The 14,982-nt window shown below is 39.8% G+C and overlaps 1 protein-coding gene across 1 annotated transcript in view; it reads right to left on the minus strand.

Moving 5' to 3' along the window:
• Positions 1 to 14,982, minus strand: part of LOC104168956 (sodium channel protein type 5 subunit alpha-like) — a gene marked incomplete at its 5' end in the record, with an annotated part of 137,117 nt that overhangs the window by 80,976 nt on the left and 41,159 nt on the right. Inside the window, 2 exons of the mRNA XM_009709740.1 lie at positions 12,658 to 13,014; positions 14,439 to 14,612. Coding sequence (XP_009708042.1) covers positions 12,658 to 13,014; positions 14,439 to 14,612 — 531 coding nt within the window. The remainder of the gene's footprint in view (positions 1 to 12,657; positions 13,015 to 14,438; positions 14,613 to 14,982) is intronic.

The following is a 14,982-nucleotide window of genomic DNA, read 5'->3' on the forward strand; positions in this document are numbered from 1 at the left end:
CCCAGGTTTGATATTATAATTCATGTTCTATCATGGAATCACACTTTCCTATTAAGTGAAATGTGAAAAGGATACCTATTGTGTGAAACTGGGAGGTGTAAGGAGGTTCTGATCTTTTGCATTTTGCAAGTGCAGATTTTTGGGAGGGCAGAATAGAGTGACAGAGCTGTCTGCCAGCCAGGAGGGCTTCTTTCAGGAAAGCTACAAAAGAGATTTCTACTAGTAATTTTGCACAGTATGAAATCTCCTGCCTTTACAGCACACGGCTGGGTTTGCAGTTTTCACATACCTCTGTTGCAGCAGACCGATGACTCGAAAGCGGGACAAAACCCTATCTTTCATTAACGAAATAGCACAGGAAGGTTTACTAGCAGTGGTGCCAGTCACATCTCCAAAATCAGAGCCACTGTATTTCCAAGGCAGGAGGTACTGACACATACACCTCACTGCTGTCCTAAAAAGTGACCCATTTTCCCTGTCGTCATCTGTTCCTGGCTCTTATGTTGCCCCCAGCCAGTAGCCTGTCCCCTTTGGTCTCTGGCTTAGCTGTGACTACTTCTGCAGGTTTCTTAGTGCTTCCTAAAGCCCCAGGGAGATATCCTTGTTCTTTTGCAAGGAAGGGAATGAGGTGGATGTTCTTTCTTCCTGCAGTGTATGTCTACAAGATAAAGTTGGCTCCGAGCTGTGTTTTGCAGAAAAGCATTACTAAAAACATAAGAAAAGCACTTCGTGGAGGACTGGCTACCAGCATCCTTCAAATCAAGTCTGTGCTTAACTGTATGATCAAAGCAAACTCTTCTTTCCAGGTATGATGACCTCATCTTTGACTACGTTCTTACATCAGGAAATACAAAGGTATTTTGCTGATGTGGAAATTTAAGAAATATTTTATTTATCAATTGTATTCTGTGTGCCTGACTGAAATACCAGCAACTGGGGTTGCTCAAAATCTTCTTTAATGCAAGATGGACATAAAATTGGAGAAGCAAAGCAGAAAGTTGTGTAAGGTGTCCCTAAGAGCATTTTTATGACTTTATGCTCACTGTCAGTCTGCTGGAGACAAGAAAGGAACCAACAGCTAGGCAGCTAGTCCTTTTTTTGATCTAAAAATTGCATCTGCAGTAGTAAACAAAGACCAGCCAAGGCCTGTTCTCCATCCCTGAGGGTAACCAACTGACCTCCCCTCCCTGCCCAATCTCCCAGGCAGGATTGCTGTCTCCAGCCCCTGAATGCCCAGGTGCCAGCTGGGATGGGGTGGCCAGAGAATGTGTTAACCAAGACAGAGGAGGGACACTCATAATGTTTGAATTCATGCCCTAGCAAGTTTATAGATGCAGACACCTGCCTGTGTTTTCAAGCAGAGAGACATCAGCAGGCATTTTGCACTTGTTGAACCTCCCATAAATGGGATGGCATGACATCTAAATGTGGGAGACAAGAATTACAGGACAGGAGAAGGGACATGGAAGTCCTCCTGGAAGAAACACCCATACAAAGGAGTTTGTAGCACAAGGAGCATAAGAGTGCTCTTAGTTGTGCGGTTGCAACAAATGAGTATACGTGAGGGGGGCCAGAAAGAGAAGGGAACTGGTGTTGGGGAGGAGGCAGCAAATAGAGAGGAAGGGGAATGAACTGAGAGTAGAGCTGCTTGAAAAAAGTCCATCCTCAAAGACAAATGTAAGGGCCTCTTTTCACCTCCATGAAAATTCAGCATGGAAAATATCACGTATACTTCAATCCAAACCCTAAGATCAGTTAGCATGTACTCTTTTTGTGAGAAGATATGACTATGACCTACGGAAGGCAGAGCTTCTGTACAAAAATTGGCTTGGTCAAAAAAACCACCCACTTTTGCATTGAAATAATTACAAGAATTTCAAATTACTTCCAGACAGAGACTTGGAATTTGCTTGTGCATTGGGAAGTGTGAAGTCAAGATACACAATGAGATGGAGTTCGCAGAAGATGTCATGAAAGGCAGAAAACCAAAGCAATGTTGCAAGAGGAGGAGACTTGCTCAAAGCATGAGACTAGGAAGACTACAGCAGAGATATGTGGCAATGTCAAAGAGGGAAATGCTATAATCAAGGCTAGAGCTGACTAAAAAGAAAGAAAATACATTTTAGGTAGAAGAAAAATAAAGGAAGGGCAGATTTGGGTCATTTTGAATGAGAACTCATATAAACAAGAGTCTGGCTAGGGATGACCCAAACAAAATGGAAGAAGAAAAGATAATAGATGAAATCTAGAGACAGGGAAATAGAACAAAAGAGACTTAAATAGCAGCAAAGGTATAAAAATCTTAAGAGGGATGAAAAAACAACAGGTCTTATTCTCCTTTCCTTGGTACTGTTTGCAGCAGTACAAAATCAATGGACTAGATCCGTACCTGTTGGAGATTCTCCTCAGCAAATGTGGGACAGTGATTTTATTGGATTTAGAGGAGTTTAACAGAGAAAGAGCCAGCCAAGCTGACTTTTGGGAATAGGAGGAAATGTGGGATGATAGCAGGAGACCAAAGGCAGGACCTGTTTGACTGCAGGAACTTTTTACTGTTCAGTAAGACCCAAAAAGGCAGCAAATTGGTATCTAATCCCGTGTACTACATTTAGTTTCCAAATGTATTCTTCAGCATATTTCCTTGGGAAGCCACAGACCATGTTGCCACGTACATGCTAGGTGGAGAAGTGCAGATATGAATATGGAAAAGATAAATTCCAGTCTCTTTTAAATATCATACACTTCCTAAGAAGGTTAAGGCTGTCATAACTAGCTGATTGTTTCACATATCTCTTTTAACAAGCTATTTCTAGAGGCAACTGTTAGAATGAACTGCTCACTGCTTAGTTTTGGTGGGGAAAAATAATATTTTCAGCAGATTTTTTTTTAAACAAAACTATAAAATGTTTAGGAGTAATAAATAATGTATAAAATTTGTATCACCTGGTCTATTCTAACATTAAAACCTTGCCCTTCCTTCAACACATGCTAGGAAGACTTCTGTTGTTATTACCCTTTCAATGACATCCAGACAACTCGCACAGTGACACTGATAAAAAGAGACACATTTAGTTGTACCTACCTTTGCACACTCTTGTCCAATTAGATTTGACTCAGTGTCTCCTAGATTTGTAATAACTACCCAGCTATTAGCAAGAACTTAACCACTGACAAAACCCTACTTGCACTATTTACCAAGGACAGATGCAGTACAAAAAATGGGCAGTATTTTACCCTACTGACGCCTGCTATATGAACAGGTCTGCAGTTTTTATTTTGGAAACTCAGCTCCTCTTCAATCCCCGGACTACAACCAACTCTCAATAAACAATCCACTAGTATCATCTTCACAAATAATACATATATATATGTACATATATATATGGTGGATCCTATTAAAAATATTTCATCTTGTCAGCAGTTCATATAATAGATTCAATCCTTAAGCAATATTTTTAGAGAAATATCTCTGACTTGGAAACACAATTAGGACAAAAGGCACAAGGATGGTTTCCAAGGGGCAAGTTAATTGAACAAATGTATCAGCATTTTTCTTCTTCCATATTTCTAAGTCATCTCACACCTACAAAAGTTAATGGGACATAGTTTCATATTCCCTTATATACATACCTATGGAAGAGCACTAGCATCATTACCAGATTTTATTCCTCTCTGATACATCCCAGTGACTCATTTATAGATCAAGAAGTAATACTTATAATTCTACCCATGCAAATCTGCATCAAATGCCAAAATCTGTCATAGCCCACCAACTAATCTGGTTTGGATTATTGCTTTTGGGAATTCTTTATTTCACAGATGAAAAAAGGGTCTTAGACAGTTTTTGTTTTCCTCCTCCTTTGAGCTGTATCAGGAGCAAAAGCTCGCTCCATTTTTGTACACCAACATTTATTAGGATTTTGGCTATTTCTAGTTAAAAAGATCTACCTTTCTGTGGATGGATGTTGCAGGGAAAAAAATGGCAGATTTTAGCATATATTCACCATGGACACTATATAGTACCCTGAAACCAGGAAGTGAACACACTTGTCCGGTAATACAAGATACGTGCTCAGATCTAGTCACCAAGTGCCAAGATTCAACTCTTCAGAAGAAACAACTGAGTCTGTGGCAGGATACAGAAACTCATAAATCTGGAATGACAGAAGGAAGCAGGTTACTTTTTAGGAGTACATTTTGAAAGTAGTTTCTCCTTCCATCTGTTCTCAAGTGCATTTCCCTCACATGTCTTGGGTAGAGCGGCCCTATGCCTCCCAGCTTTGAATGGACTCTATTTAGTCTACCATACAATGGCATTTTTGAAACCCAGCAGTCTTTGGTGGTCCATCATAAATATCCTGACATTAATTTCCCCAGCATCAGCATCTAGTGTTACACATGAAGGTAGGATATACGTACTCAATTAAATAAATGATAGTTATTTATGTGGGCACTAATAAATCACACAATTTTTAAAGCCTGGAGTCTAAGGCAAAAGGTTTGTCTTTAAAGCAGCACATAAAAGGATGCAAGTTTTCTATCTCTGGTAGGAGTCATCAGAGACAACTGATTGATTGATGGTTGGTGTCAGGATTTATCTTTTTGATTCATCACATGATGCTAGCTGTTTCTGATGGACCTTTCATTACTCTTGGGGATGATTAATACTTAAGTAGATATAGCCAGATATTCGCTCAAAAGCATCAGATACCTGACTGCTCTGCTTCCCAGACACTGCTCAAGCCAAGGATGGATAATGGGAAATACAAATAGCAAAAATTGCTTTGAGACACATGGACTATGAAGGTAGCTGGCATGAAAAATACAAAGGGAGAAGCTGGGAAATGTGCTGGGGTTTAGCTGCTTTCCTCTGAGGTTTGAATTCTCCAGTATCACACTAAATGTACCTGCTGTCAGCCATAGGCAGACATCAGTAGAAGCAAAAAGGATGTTAACATGCTGACAGTTGTTTTGACTCTATTTTGCTTGTGTCCCCAAATGTGCTTATTCATGTATTCTGAGCTGCTCTTCTGCAAAGCTGCACATGACTCAAGAAAGAAAATTCGCCTCCCTTATATAAGTGTCCAAGTTGATGAGACAGACTCAAATGACACTTCCACGTCTTGCTAATGATCCCTTGGGCTCCCTGGCTTCTTCTGGACTCTCTAACTCTCTAGCCCCCATCTCCAGTGTTCTCCCAGCTCTCATTATGGCTCCTGCAGCCTTCTGATGAGTCCTCCTCCTCCACAATGCCCCACACGCACTCCGCTCGCCGCTTTGCAGATTTTGTGTGTTCTGATGATGACTGTTACTGACATGCCTATTCTCGCCTGTTTGTCTAGTGGCCTTCTCAGCTGATGTACCCAAAACACAAACGCACATTTCCAGAATGTTGGGAGCTGCTGAAAGATCAGATAAGGTGAACAACCAGCCAGGACACGAACATAGGGGTGCAGAGAGAACGGAGGGAAGGCAGTGCTCATGCAAGACTTGGGAGAACCTTTTCTTTGAATCTCCTGTGGATGCCCACTTCCTTGCAAAACACTGTTCTTTCCCAGCTTTAGATAGCTGCATCTTAGCCCCTCTTCCTTCCATTGTGCAAGAAGTGGAACAGGTGGACCCCAAGGAGAGTATCTGCTTGGTGGTAGAAGTACAATATATAAACCTTGACGATGCACACCTCTACTGTGGTTTGAAAATTAAAAAACTAAAACCTAAAATGTGGTAACGGGTTTGTAACACCTTCTCCTCAAAGTTGCTTTAATTTCCAGCAAGCAGGTGTAATCTAGTACTCACAATTAGAAGGCACACAATATTTTAAAATTCTAGTTCATTTATATTAATCATCAGATGCAATACAAATACTACATTTCCCTCCAAGGACATTAACGTTTATTCACAGAGTGGATGTTTTCAGTGGCCCGCATGAATAACAGCATGTTTGTCATTAAATGCAAAAATAATTACTTGACTCAGGGAAGCAAGTCTTGCTGCAACTTTTGAGTTTTACATTTGTCTAGGGATAGACAGTAAAACCCATGAAAATGGGGGTTGGCATTTCTAGATTTGTACCCAATTTTAAAAGAAAACAAGGAGATAGCTGGAAAAGTGCTATCATATGTCATCAGTGTTCTGTTTTCATTTGCTTATCGGCACAAGAAACCTTAATGAATGAGGCCTCCTTTCTTTGGGGTAAAGCAACTCTTAATCACCCTGTAAAAAGTGTCATGGTCTTGAACTCCCCTGGTATAACGCTTTATGTCTTTTAAAAGCATCAGGGTCTTGATGTAACTTCCCTCAGTGACAGTCCCATCATGTCAAGTAGAAATACAAGTCTTATCTGAAGACCTTCTTTGATCATCATAATATGCTTTGGCTGTCTGAACTCTTGAAATATAAAATTGTAATCCACTTTTACCTAGGCCTGTTAGATGCCTAGCTACTTTGCTATTACTCGTGACTTTACCACAAGGGACAGTGATAGCTCTCAATATCCATTTAATTTAAACAAAGAGAAAATCTGACACATTACTATAAACGTCTTTCAAGCCCGAATGTGATCTGCTGAGAAATTTGCGGTGATGGAGATCAGTATTGGTTGAGACAGGACTTCATGGCTACTTCTACACTAATAAATAAAATATGCCTAGGAATATTTTCTGGCACTGAGGACAAATGCAAAAGATAATCTCACTCCATATTATAATACTTCTTCATACCCTGCACTGACCACAAACTTCCATCTGAGATAGTTCCTTGCTTGTGAAACTCCTGTACTGTCGGGCAGCTGATGGATTCCCACAGGGTGGGCTACCAGTTCTCCTACACAGGTGGTCACATACACTCCCTCTTATGTTCCTCGATTAGAGATTGTGGTGTTCATGTAGTAACACTCAGTAATGAACTCTAGGAAATGGTTCTATAAAGAAACAAAGCCCCCATGCTGAAGACCATACAACCCAAATAGCAGCCCTGTCTTACACGTTTATACACTATACATCACAGCTACCTTTTTTGTGAGCTTTTTGTTCTTCTTTCTTGACTGCAAATACCAAACTAAAGGCAACATTAGCAAACAAAGCAAAAAAACCAAACCAAACCAAACAAAGCTAATCAGAATTAAATGTTTATCACATGCCTTTACTTTGTTCTTAATGTTAAAAATATAGTCAGGAAAGAAAACAATTGATCTGGATAGACACAAATTTGCAGGCACACATAGAAAGTGATTTTGCCTAACTGGGATTACAGCCCTAGATAGTAAGTATTAGATAGCCACATGGGACCCAATGACTCCTTATGTTACTTCAGGTTTGTCACTTAGGAAAATGATTCAGGACAGGAAAAGGCTGTGAATTTCTTCTCACAGACTAAGCTTCACATATACCTGTAGTCAATTCTCCTCCCCAACCAAACAATCCTTCTGATTCCAAATCTCTCTCTTGCACATCTGTCAGGCCAGTATCCATGCTATACAGCCCTTCATCCCTCTCAACCTTCTCCTTCTTCTAGGACATTTATTCCCATCCAGGTTGCATTGGTGGTGCTCAGGACAACCTTCTAGTGGCAGGGGGGGAGACTCTTGTGGAAGAACATGTTGACATGGAAATACTAAGAAGTTATGCATTGCTCACATTCCCTGTAACTTGATTTCCTTCTTTCTTGTCCTGCTGCAGAGATATCTCTCTGTCAGAACAGCTCTGGTAATATGCCATTTTATCAACAGACTTTGGCTTTTAAAGAGGTTTTCTTGGCATCTGACCAGTTTGAGAATCCACAGATTTTAACCTGATGGAGGTTTTGCAGCACTTTCCCAGAACATCTTTTCAAGGAACTGTCCTACACTGACTTGTAGGAAAGGCATGCAGGGATGGACAAACCTCTTTTTTCCAAGAATGTGACATTTCCAGATTTCTGTGTGTCACAGTCATGGGTCGTGTCAAAACAGAAAAAATATCCATTAGGGTTTCCTGAGACGTGGAAGTAAAATAAAAGGATAGATTCCAGGTGTATCTGATTTTTTCAGAGAAAAGTTTCCACTGAGTTTAACCAAAGCAGGCCACTTCAAATCTCATCCAAATCATACTGAGCAGCTCTGCTGCTAGGCACTCGAATTACCGTAGGAAGACAGGACTGGAAGGTCCTCTTAGGTCACCAAGTCAAGCCCTCTGCTAACATGGGTTGTTTCCTTCACAAACTAATCAAGCTCCATTTCACACACTGCTGGTTTGGGGCTAGTCAGTCTTGCTGGAAAGTCCTCCTAAACAACCTCACTGTGCTGATAGCCAGAAGCCTCCTTTCCAAACCCAGCCTAAAGGTACCTACAGTGATTTATACTCCTTTGTTTTGGGACAAGCAACACTCTGTAATGGAAATTGTTCTCCTCCTGTGCTTAGCTCTTCATCCCCCTTATCAACTTCGTATTCCCATACTGTGCTTTTCGTAGTAGTACTTAATCTTTCTTGAGCATCAGTCATTAATGGGGTGTATTGCATATCCAATATTGCAGCTTGCTGTGCAATGGCATTCGTATCCTCCTTTGTCCTCTGTAATTACCTTTCCTGATATGTATTAGAATCTCATTTACCCTTTTAATGGGTGCAGTTTATTGGTACAGTGGTACATAGGTACATCGGTACATCCCACTGGCTTAGTCGGCCAGAGTGGTATGTACATGAGGATATCTACAGCCGAGTTTGCCTCCCAAGACTTCAGGGACAGAAATAGGTATTTTTAGGGGCTATTTAATGTGATGTATTTTAGATGTCTTTTATGAATTTAGAATCTTTTATGAAAAGATATTTTATGAATTCACAGACTCCATTAACCAGACCTGACTACAAAGGCATCTCCATGCAATTATCTCAGATGTAGATGTCCACAGTGACTGTTACCTATACTTTTATCATCCTCTCAAACATTTTCTGTTGGTAAGCTACTTGGTCATAAGATAAATTCTTAAATGTGGCTGAGTGTATGACCTTACACTTTCATAATTCCATGCATCACACATTAATTGAATGATAATGGTTATGCAATTCTTCCTACAGGATAGCCTGATACCCTAGAAATTGGTGGTTCTCTCTACCTTTGTGTTCTCAGAAAATGTTATTAATATTTTCCTGAGTGAATGGCATTTCCATTGACAGTAGACAAAAAAAAAAACTCAACCCCAAAACCTAGGACTGATCCTAGAAGAGCATTTCCAGCCTTATATTTCACCTTTTAGGAATACTCTGAAGATGTCACTTCCCTAAGTACAGACATTCATTATAGATATACTTCCCTGATTACATCTTGGCATGTTTGTGACTCCAGGAAGAGAAAATCCACCATGGAAATGTAGCAGTGAATTACCAGCTTGTGGTGGATTGGGGAACGGTGGTGGATGTGCTGTGGAAGTATTAGGGGATGTACGTAAATCAGGCAGAGGTGGGACAACAGCAGTGCAGAAACGCAGCCCTGAGAGGGAGTTAATGCATTGCGGCTGTTAGCTTGGGTTAACACCAACTGATGCTTTTTGGGTGCTGTCTGTGTCATACACAGCTGAATCAGAGCATGAACAAGAAAGAGTGTATTCCTGCCCTGCATCGAGCTGCCCTTCACTTGGTGGCATTTCAGGAGAGTCTGGTAGAAAACAGGTTTCATTCATGAGATCGGCAGAAGAATAAAAGGCTGTCTTGGCCAGTGTACATCATGTACACACAATGAGGTTGGAAGGTTGTTCCACCTGTGATTGAAGTGTCAGTTTTATTCATGCACGTAGTTAGCACCCATTACACACAATTGTCCCCTGAGAAGTGGCTGATGTCACACGCGACTCTCACATCGGCTGACCCGCCAGAGTAGGGGGCAACACGGACTGCCTCATTACCTAAATTCCCCTACATCTTCTTAATAATTCCTGTCTCAGTGATTTTCCTTATTAACCTCAGTAACATAAACATACACAGGAAATACATTAAGCCCTTTATAAAACTTACCAGTAAACATAATTATTCAGTTAGCAATTTCAGAAGCTCTTTCTTACAAATGAGGGAGAAACCATTTTATTATCTGTCCGGTTTAGCTTTACCTTCCAAAACAACTTCGATGACTGTAAAAATGCCATCTGACAATAGTAACACAGTCTTATTGTGCAAAAGGCAGTCACACAGCACATAGTTTTCCAACTATGTTGTAAATTTTACTCCTTTGGAAATTGCTCAAGTATCAGCTGACCAGCAGTAAACATAGTTTCATGTGGCACTGCACTCGTCCAAGATATTTTCAAGATATATAAATACAAACCAAAGAGTTAAGATTTACTGTAAGTCCTTTCACCAGCTGGACTGCTCTATAACATGAAGTTGCCCAGGGCACTTACTAACTTTCCTGGCTTTTCTTCCACCATTCCTTTGAATTTCTGTTAGTGAGACGCAGTAAGATCTGCAAACAGAATCACAGAGCATACCGCAGAATTGCTGTGGTTGTAACTCTTCCAACACCACTTTGCAGCCTTTACTTTACAGTAGTTAAAGAGCAAGTCTGATCTGTAATGCTTAGCCTTGTAGTTGGGAAAGTGACCACAGACACTATCATAAGTACCGGCAGAAGTGATTGGTAGATAAAATTATTTAATCTAGATGGGTGTGCACATCTGCTACACCGGGAAAAACGCTGTAGGATTCCCCCATGCCTTCAGAGACTAAGAAATCATTCACAGTCCAAATGCATACAACCTCAGGATAATATTTTTCTTAGCAGAACTGACTCTTGAAACTCAGAGAAGGAAAAAGGGTCTCAGCAAGTTAAAAGAGAAACTGCTGGCACAGATCACAATGGAGTTACAGGTAAAAGACTTAGCACTGGTCTTCTTATTTTAAAGGGCTTGTGGTGTTTTTCGGCTACTAGAATTTTTGGGTCTGATAATGTTCAGCAAATATTTAAGTTTGTGAATTCAATCCACTCTCACTGAAGAAAGTAAGAATTTTGCTGATGCCAGAGGAATAAGATGACCTTCTCTCTACCTGCTACTCAACATAATGAAATCTCTGTGTAACGCAGTTGACACTGGATGAGTCTCATGATTCAGAATCTGTTGTTTTTTTCACACTTATGAATAATTTTATTTTTTTTCCTTTTTATTTTTTTGGAGTGATCTACAGACAATAATAATTCCTAATTACCAGTCATTGCCGCATGCTTACAGAACTGTTGGATGAAAAGGATAAAGCTAGCATTTTTGCTTTCAGTTGACCAGTAACTTCAGCATACTCATGCTGACAGAGTTTTTCAATATCTGGTTTTACATCTAGGACAGTCTTTCTTGAGCACTGAAGGTTAAATATATGCAGATAATGTTAGTGCAATCTCTGCTGAATCAGATTTTATATTTAACAGAACTTATGCACACTAGTGCATGTTAGTATCTAAGGGTATCAGGTGTTGCAAATGCACATCTTTCAATAATCCATGAATATTTCAAATGTTAACATTTTCCCCAGAATTTAACACATATTATTTTCAGGTTTCACCATCATACACAGAATCCATTGCTTAACGGCAGGGGGAGATTAACTTTCTGGGTTTCAGACTAAATTCTCCCAAAAGATATACAGAAAGTAATAATTTGCCTCAACTCCTCTAATCACATTTAGTTCCAAGAAAGATCTATAGAAATGGAAAGTTAGGGAAAAAAAACCATAAGTAATCTGCCACTTTCTGAGTAATTATAATTTAATCTTTTGACTTTTATATAAAACTCTATAAAACATCATTTTATCTTGCAATCAACATATTCAATGCAAAACTAAATGTTAAAATAGAAAATAACTTAAACAAACCAATATCTGCTCTGTTTTTCTACAAGCTCCTTCAAGAACCTTTCTAGTCCAGCAGCTGAAAACCAAAACATTGGGTACTTAAAAGCAAAACAACCACTAAAAGCAATCGGTAGCAAAACCCAACATTTTTTAGAGCAGCATCTACTATTAAACAACTCACTACATAAACAGTAAGCCCATTAGAGCCCAATGTCAAAGATGCTCTGTAAGCTGAACACGCGAAACATTTCCACAATGACTGCAAGCCAGCAAAGCGCTCCATAAGATGTCAACAGGGAAATACAATTCAGTCTTAATAGGTTCAGAGCTTATGTAAGCCATGCTTATGGGATAGTCTATTAAAAAAGCAAGCGAGCAAGTGACATTACTGTAAACACAACCTGCAGCTTCCTAGAACATGCAGGCTAAAGACATTTGAAACTCCACTCAAAGACACTGTGCTAACTTTAAGGCTCTGGACCAAAAACGAAGGGAAATAAAAATATCTCCCAATACAGCAATAGCTGAGGTGATATTCACTCCTGTATAGAAAAGAGATATGGAATCCCTTCAGCTCCATGAACAGCTTAAGAAATAATTATAAACAGCCCATGTGTCTTTCTTCTAGTAAAACATTATCTGTTCTGCAAAAATCAGTAAGCCTTCATTGCTAATTAGTAACACAATGCTTGCAATTTTGTATTTGGGATATGAATGAATTTCTCTGGGTGACAACTTGGTTCATTGAATTAAAGACATGGATCAATGTGAGATATGCCATTTCTTGATAAAAAAATGGTACATTTGCACACACACACCAGGAAAGGAAGAAAAGAACATCTTGCGAACTCACCACCAGATTTCCTATCACCATGACCAACAAGAAGACGAGAAGGCACAATGGCTGCCCAGCTACTTCCATGCAGTCCCACATGGTCTCAATCCACTCCCCACACAAAATTCGGAAGATGATGAGGAATGAGTGAAAGAAATCATTCATGTGCCAGCGTGGCAAATTGCCGGTTGTGCTTATCTTCTTCACATTGTCCATGTAGCTTTTCCCAAAAAGCTGCATTCCTACCACAGCAAAAATAAAGACGATGATTGCCAGCACAAGAGTGAGGTTACCGAGGGCACCCACTGAATTACCAATGATTTTAATGAGCGTATTTAAGGTTGGCCAGGACTTCGCCAATTTGAAGACTCGCAGCTGTGAACAAAACATAAACAAGTGTCAGTTCACAGAAGCAACAGACATTTCAACTGATGAATTATTAAAGCGGGTAAAACGTGAAAGACGTTAAATGCCACAGTGTGTGCAGTACAAGGTGATTTTAGCCGTACTTCCTGTTAACCTCACTACATCTATTAATAAAATATCAGCTGGGCTTCTTGGATGAGAATTAAGTTTTCCAGAGCTATGCTCTGCCTTGTTAGATAGACGTACTTTTAGAGGCTTATTCCCCCGATATCATGGTGGGGAAAGGATGGAAGGAGAAAATCTCAGGTCTTAATATTTTCTTCTACATTGCTTTTCCTCCTCAAATTAAGCAGCCTGGCAGGCATCTGGGGGAAGGGGTTTAGGGTTTTATCCCACAAAAAGAGAAACAATTCCTCTGTGTTTCGGAGCAAGCCTCAGCCAGATGCTATTAGCTGTTAGCTCCCAGGGTGAAAATCACCTCTGTGCTGAGGATCACGCAGTCTATGCACAACCCACGTCCCACTTAAGACCTATTTTAAGGATGTAAATGGCGCCTAGCCCTGGTGCTATGTTTTCAGCTGAAGGTTTAATTTCAGCCCTAATGAAGAGAGATTACTCAAAAACTGACAGGATACCTTCAGGATCTAACAGCAGCAGTGAAAAATTTGCTTTTTTTGATCAGTATAAAGAATTTTGGGATAAAAAAAGTCTTCTGCTAAATGTAATCATAAGGGCTCATTTTCCTGGTCTTTCCAAGTTGTGAAGCCACATCATGGCCAGAATGATTAGCATGGGCATCCTGGTACATGAAGTGCAACACAAATGTCAGGCTGGCAAGGAAACTGCTTTTCTGTTCCAATATGTCGACAGTCTCTCATTAATAGAATACCACTATCCCGTGCATAACAAAAGAGCTGACAGCTAAGGAGTTCCCGCGAAAGACAGATGCTATGTTATGCTGATCAGTTCTAGAGAAAAAAATCATTCCGTGAATAATTCAAAGACATTTTGTTTTGACAACATTTAAAAGAACAGTGGCATGTTTATAACATAATTTAGGAATAACAACTTCTAAAACAACAAGTTACTGGCTCTTGCATTTCTTGGGCTATCAATTATCTGCTGACTATGCTAACAGGTGCACAGGTATAAAATGGCAGATTTTTTTTTTACAAATTGGAACTCAAACATTTTCAGTGTGCTACAAGTACCTGGAACAGCTAGAAGGAATAAAATTGTTCTCATTTACGCCGATGTAAATCTGGAACAATTTCATTTATCTCTCAGCCTATAATTAGTGTCATGTACTGTTCACCAGTTTGCAGCAATTAAAGTCTTTATCAGCAGATGTGTTTTTAAGAAAGTATGCTGCATTCATATCAGAGTTTATGTGTAATAAAAGAAGAGGGGTAAGAACAGAATAAGACTGTTACCAGTCGAAAGGAGCGCAAAACAGACAGGTTTCCCATGCTGGACAAACCCAGTTCCATCAGGCTTAGAATAACAATTATGCTGTCAAAAATATTCCAGCCCTGCTGAAAATAGTAGTAGGGGTCAAGGGCAATTACTTTGAAGATCATTTCTGCTGTAAAAATCCCAGTGAAGACCTGCAGAAAGAAAATACGAAGTCAAAGCAACCTTTTAAGCACACCTCCTTGCTTGCAGACTTTCCACTGATACAGGGGAACACAGCAGAAAGCCAAAAACAATTGACAAGCAAATACTTTATTTTTCATGGCTGATTCTTCATCACTATTACAACTTTGCCTAGTCTTTTCACAATAATATTTGCTATTGCTGTAAACCTGCAATGACCTCTGGGTTCAAGCTCTGGATTGGAACATACATTTCCATCTCCTCCTGTCATCTGAATAATCCCAGTGATAAAAAGAAAGTGTAAAGGTGCCTTTTATAAAGGTTAAACCTATTCATTTCAGTGAAGAAACTCAAATGAACAGAGTGTGAGTGTTAAGGAGT

Source organism: Cariama cristata, unplaced genomic scaffold, assembly GCF_000690535.1.
Source record: "Cariama cristata isolate BGI_N322 unplaced genomic scaffold, ASM69053v1 scaffold591, whole genome shotgun sequence".
Lineage (NCBI taxonomy): Eukaryota > Metazoa > Chordata > Aves > Cariamiformes > Cariamidae > Cariama > Cariama cristata.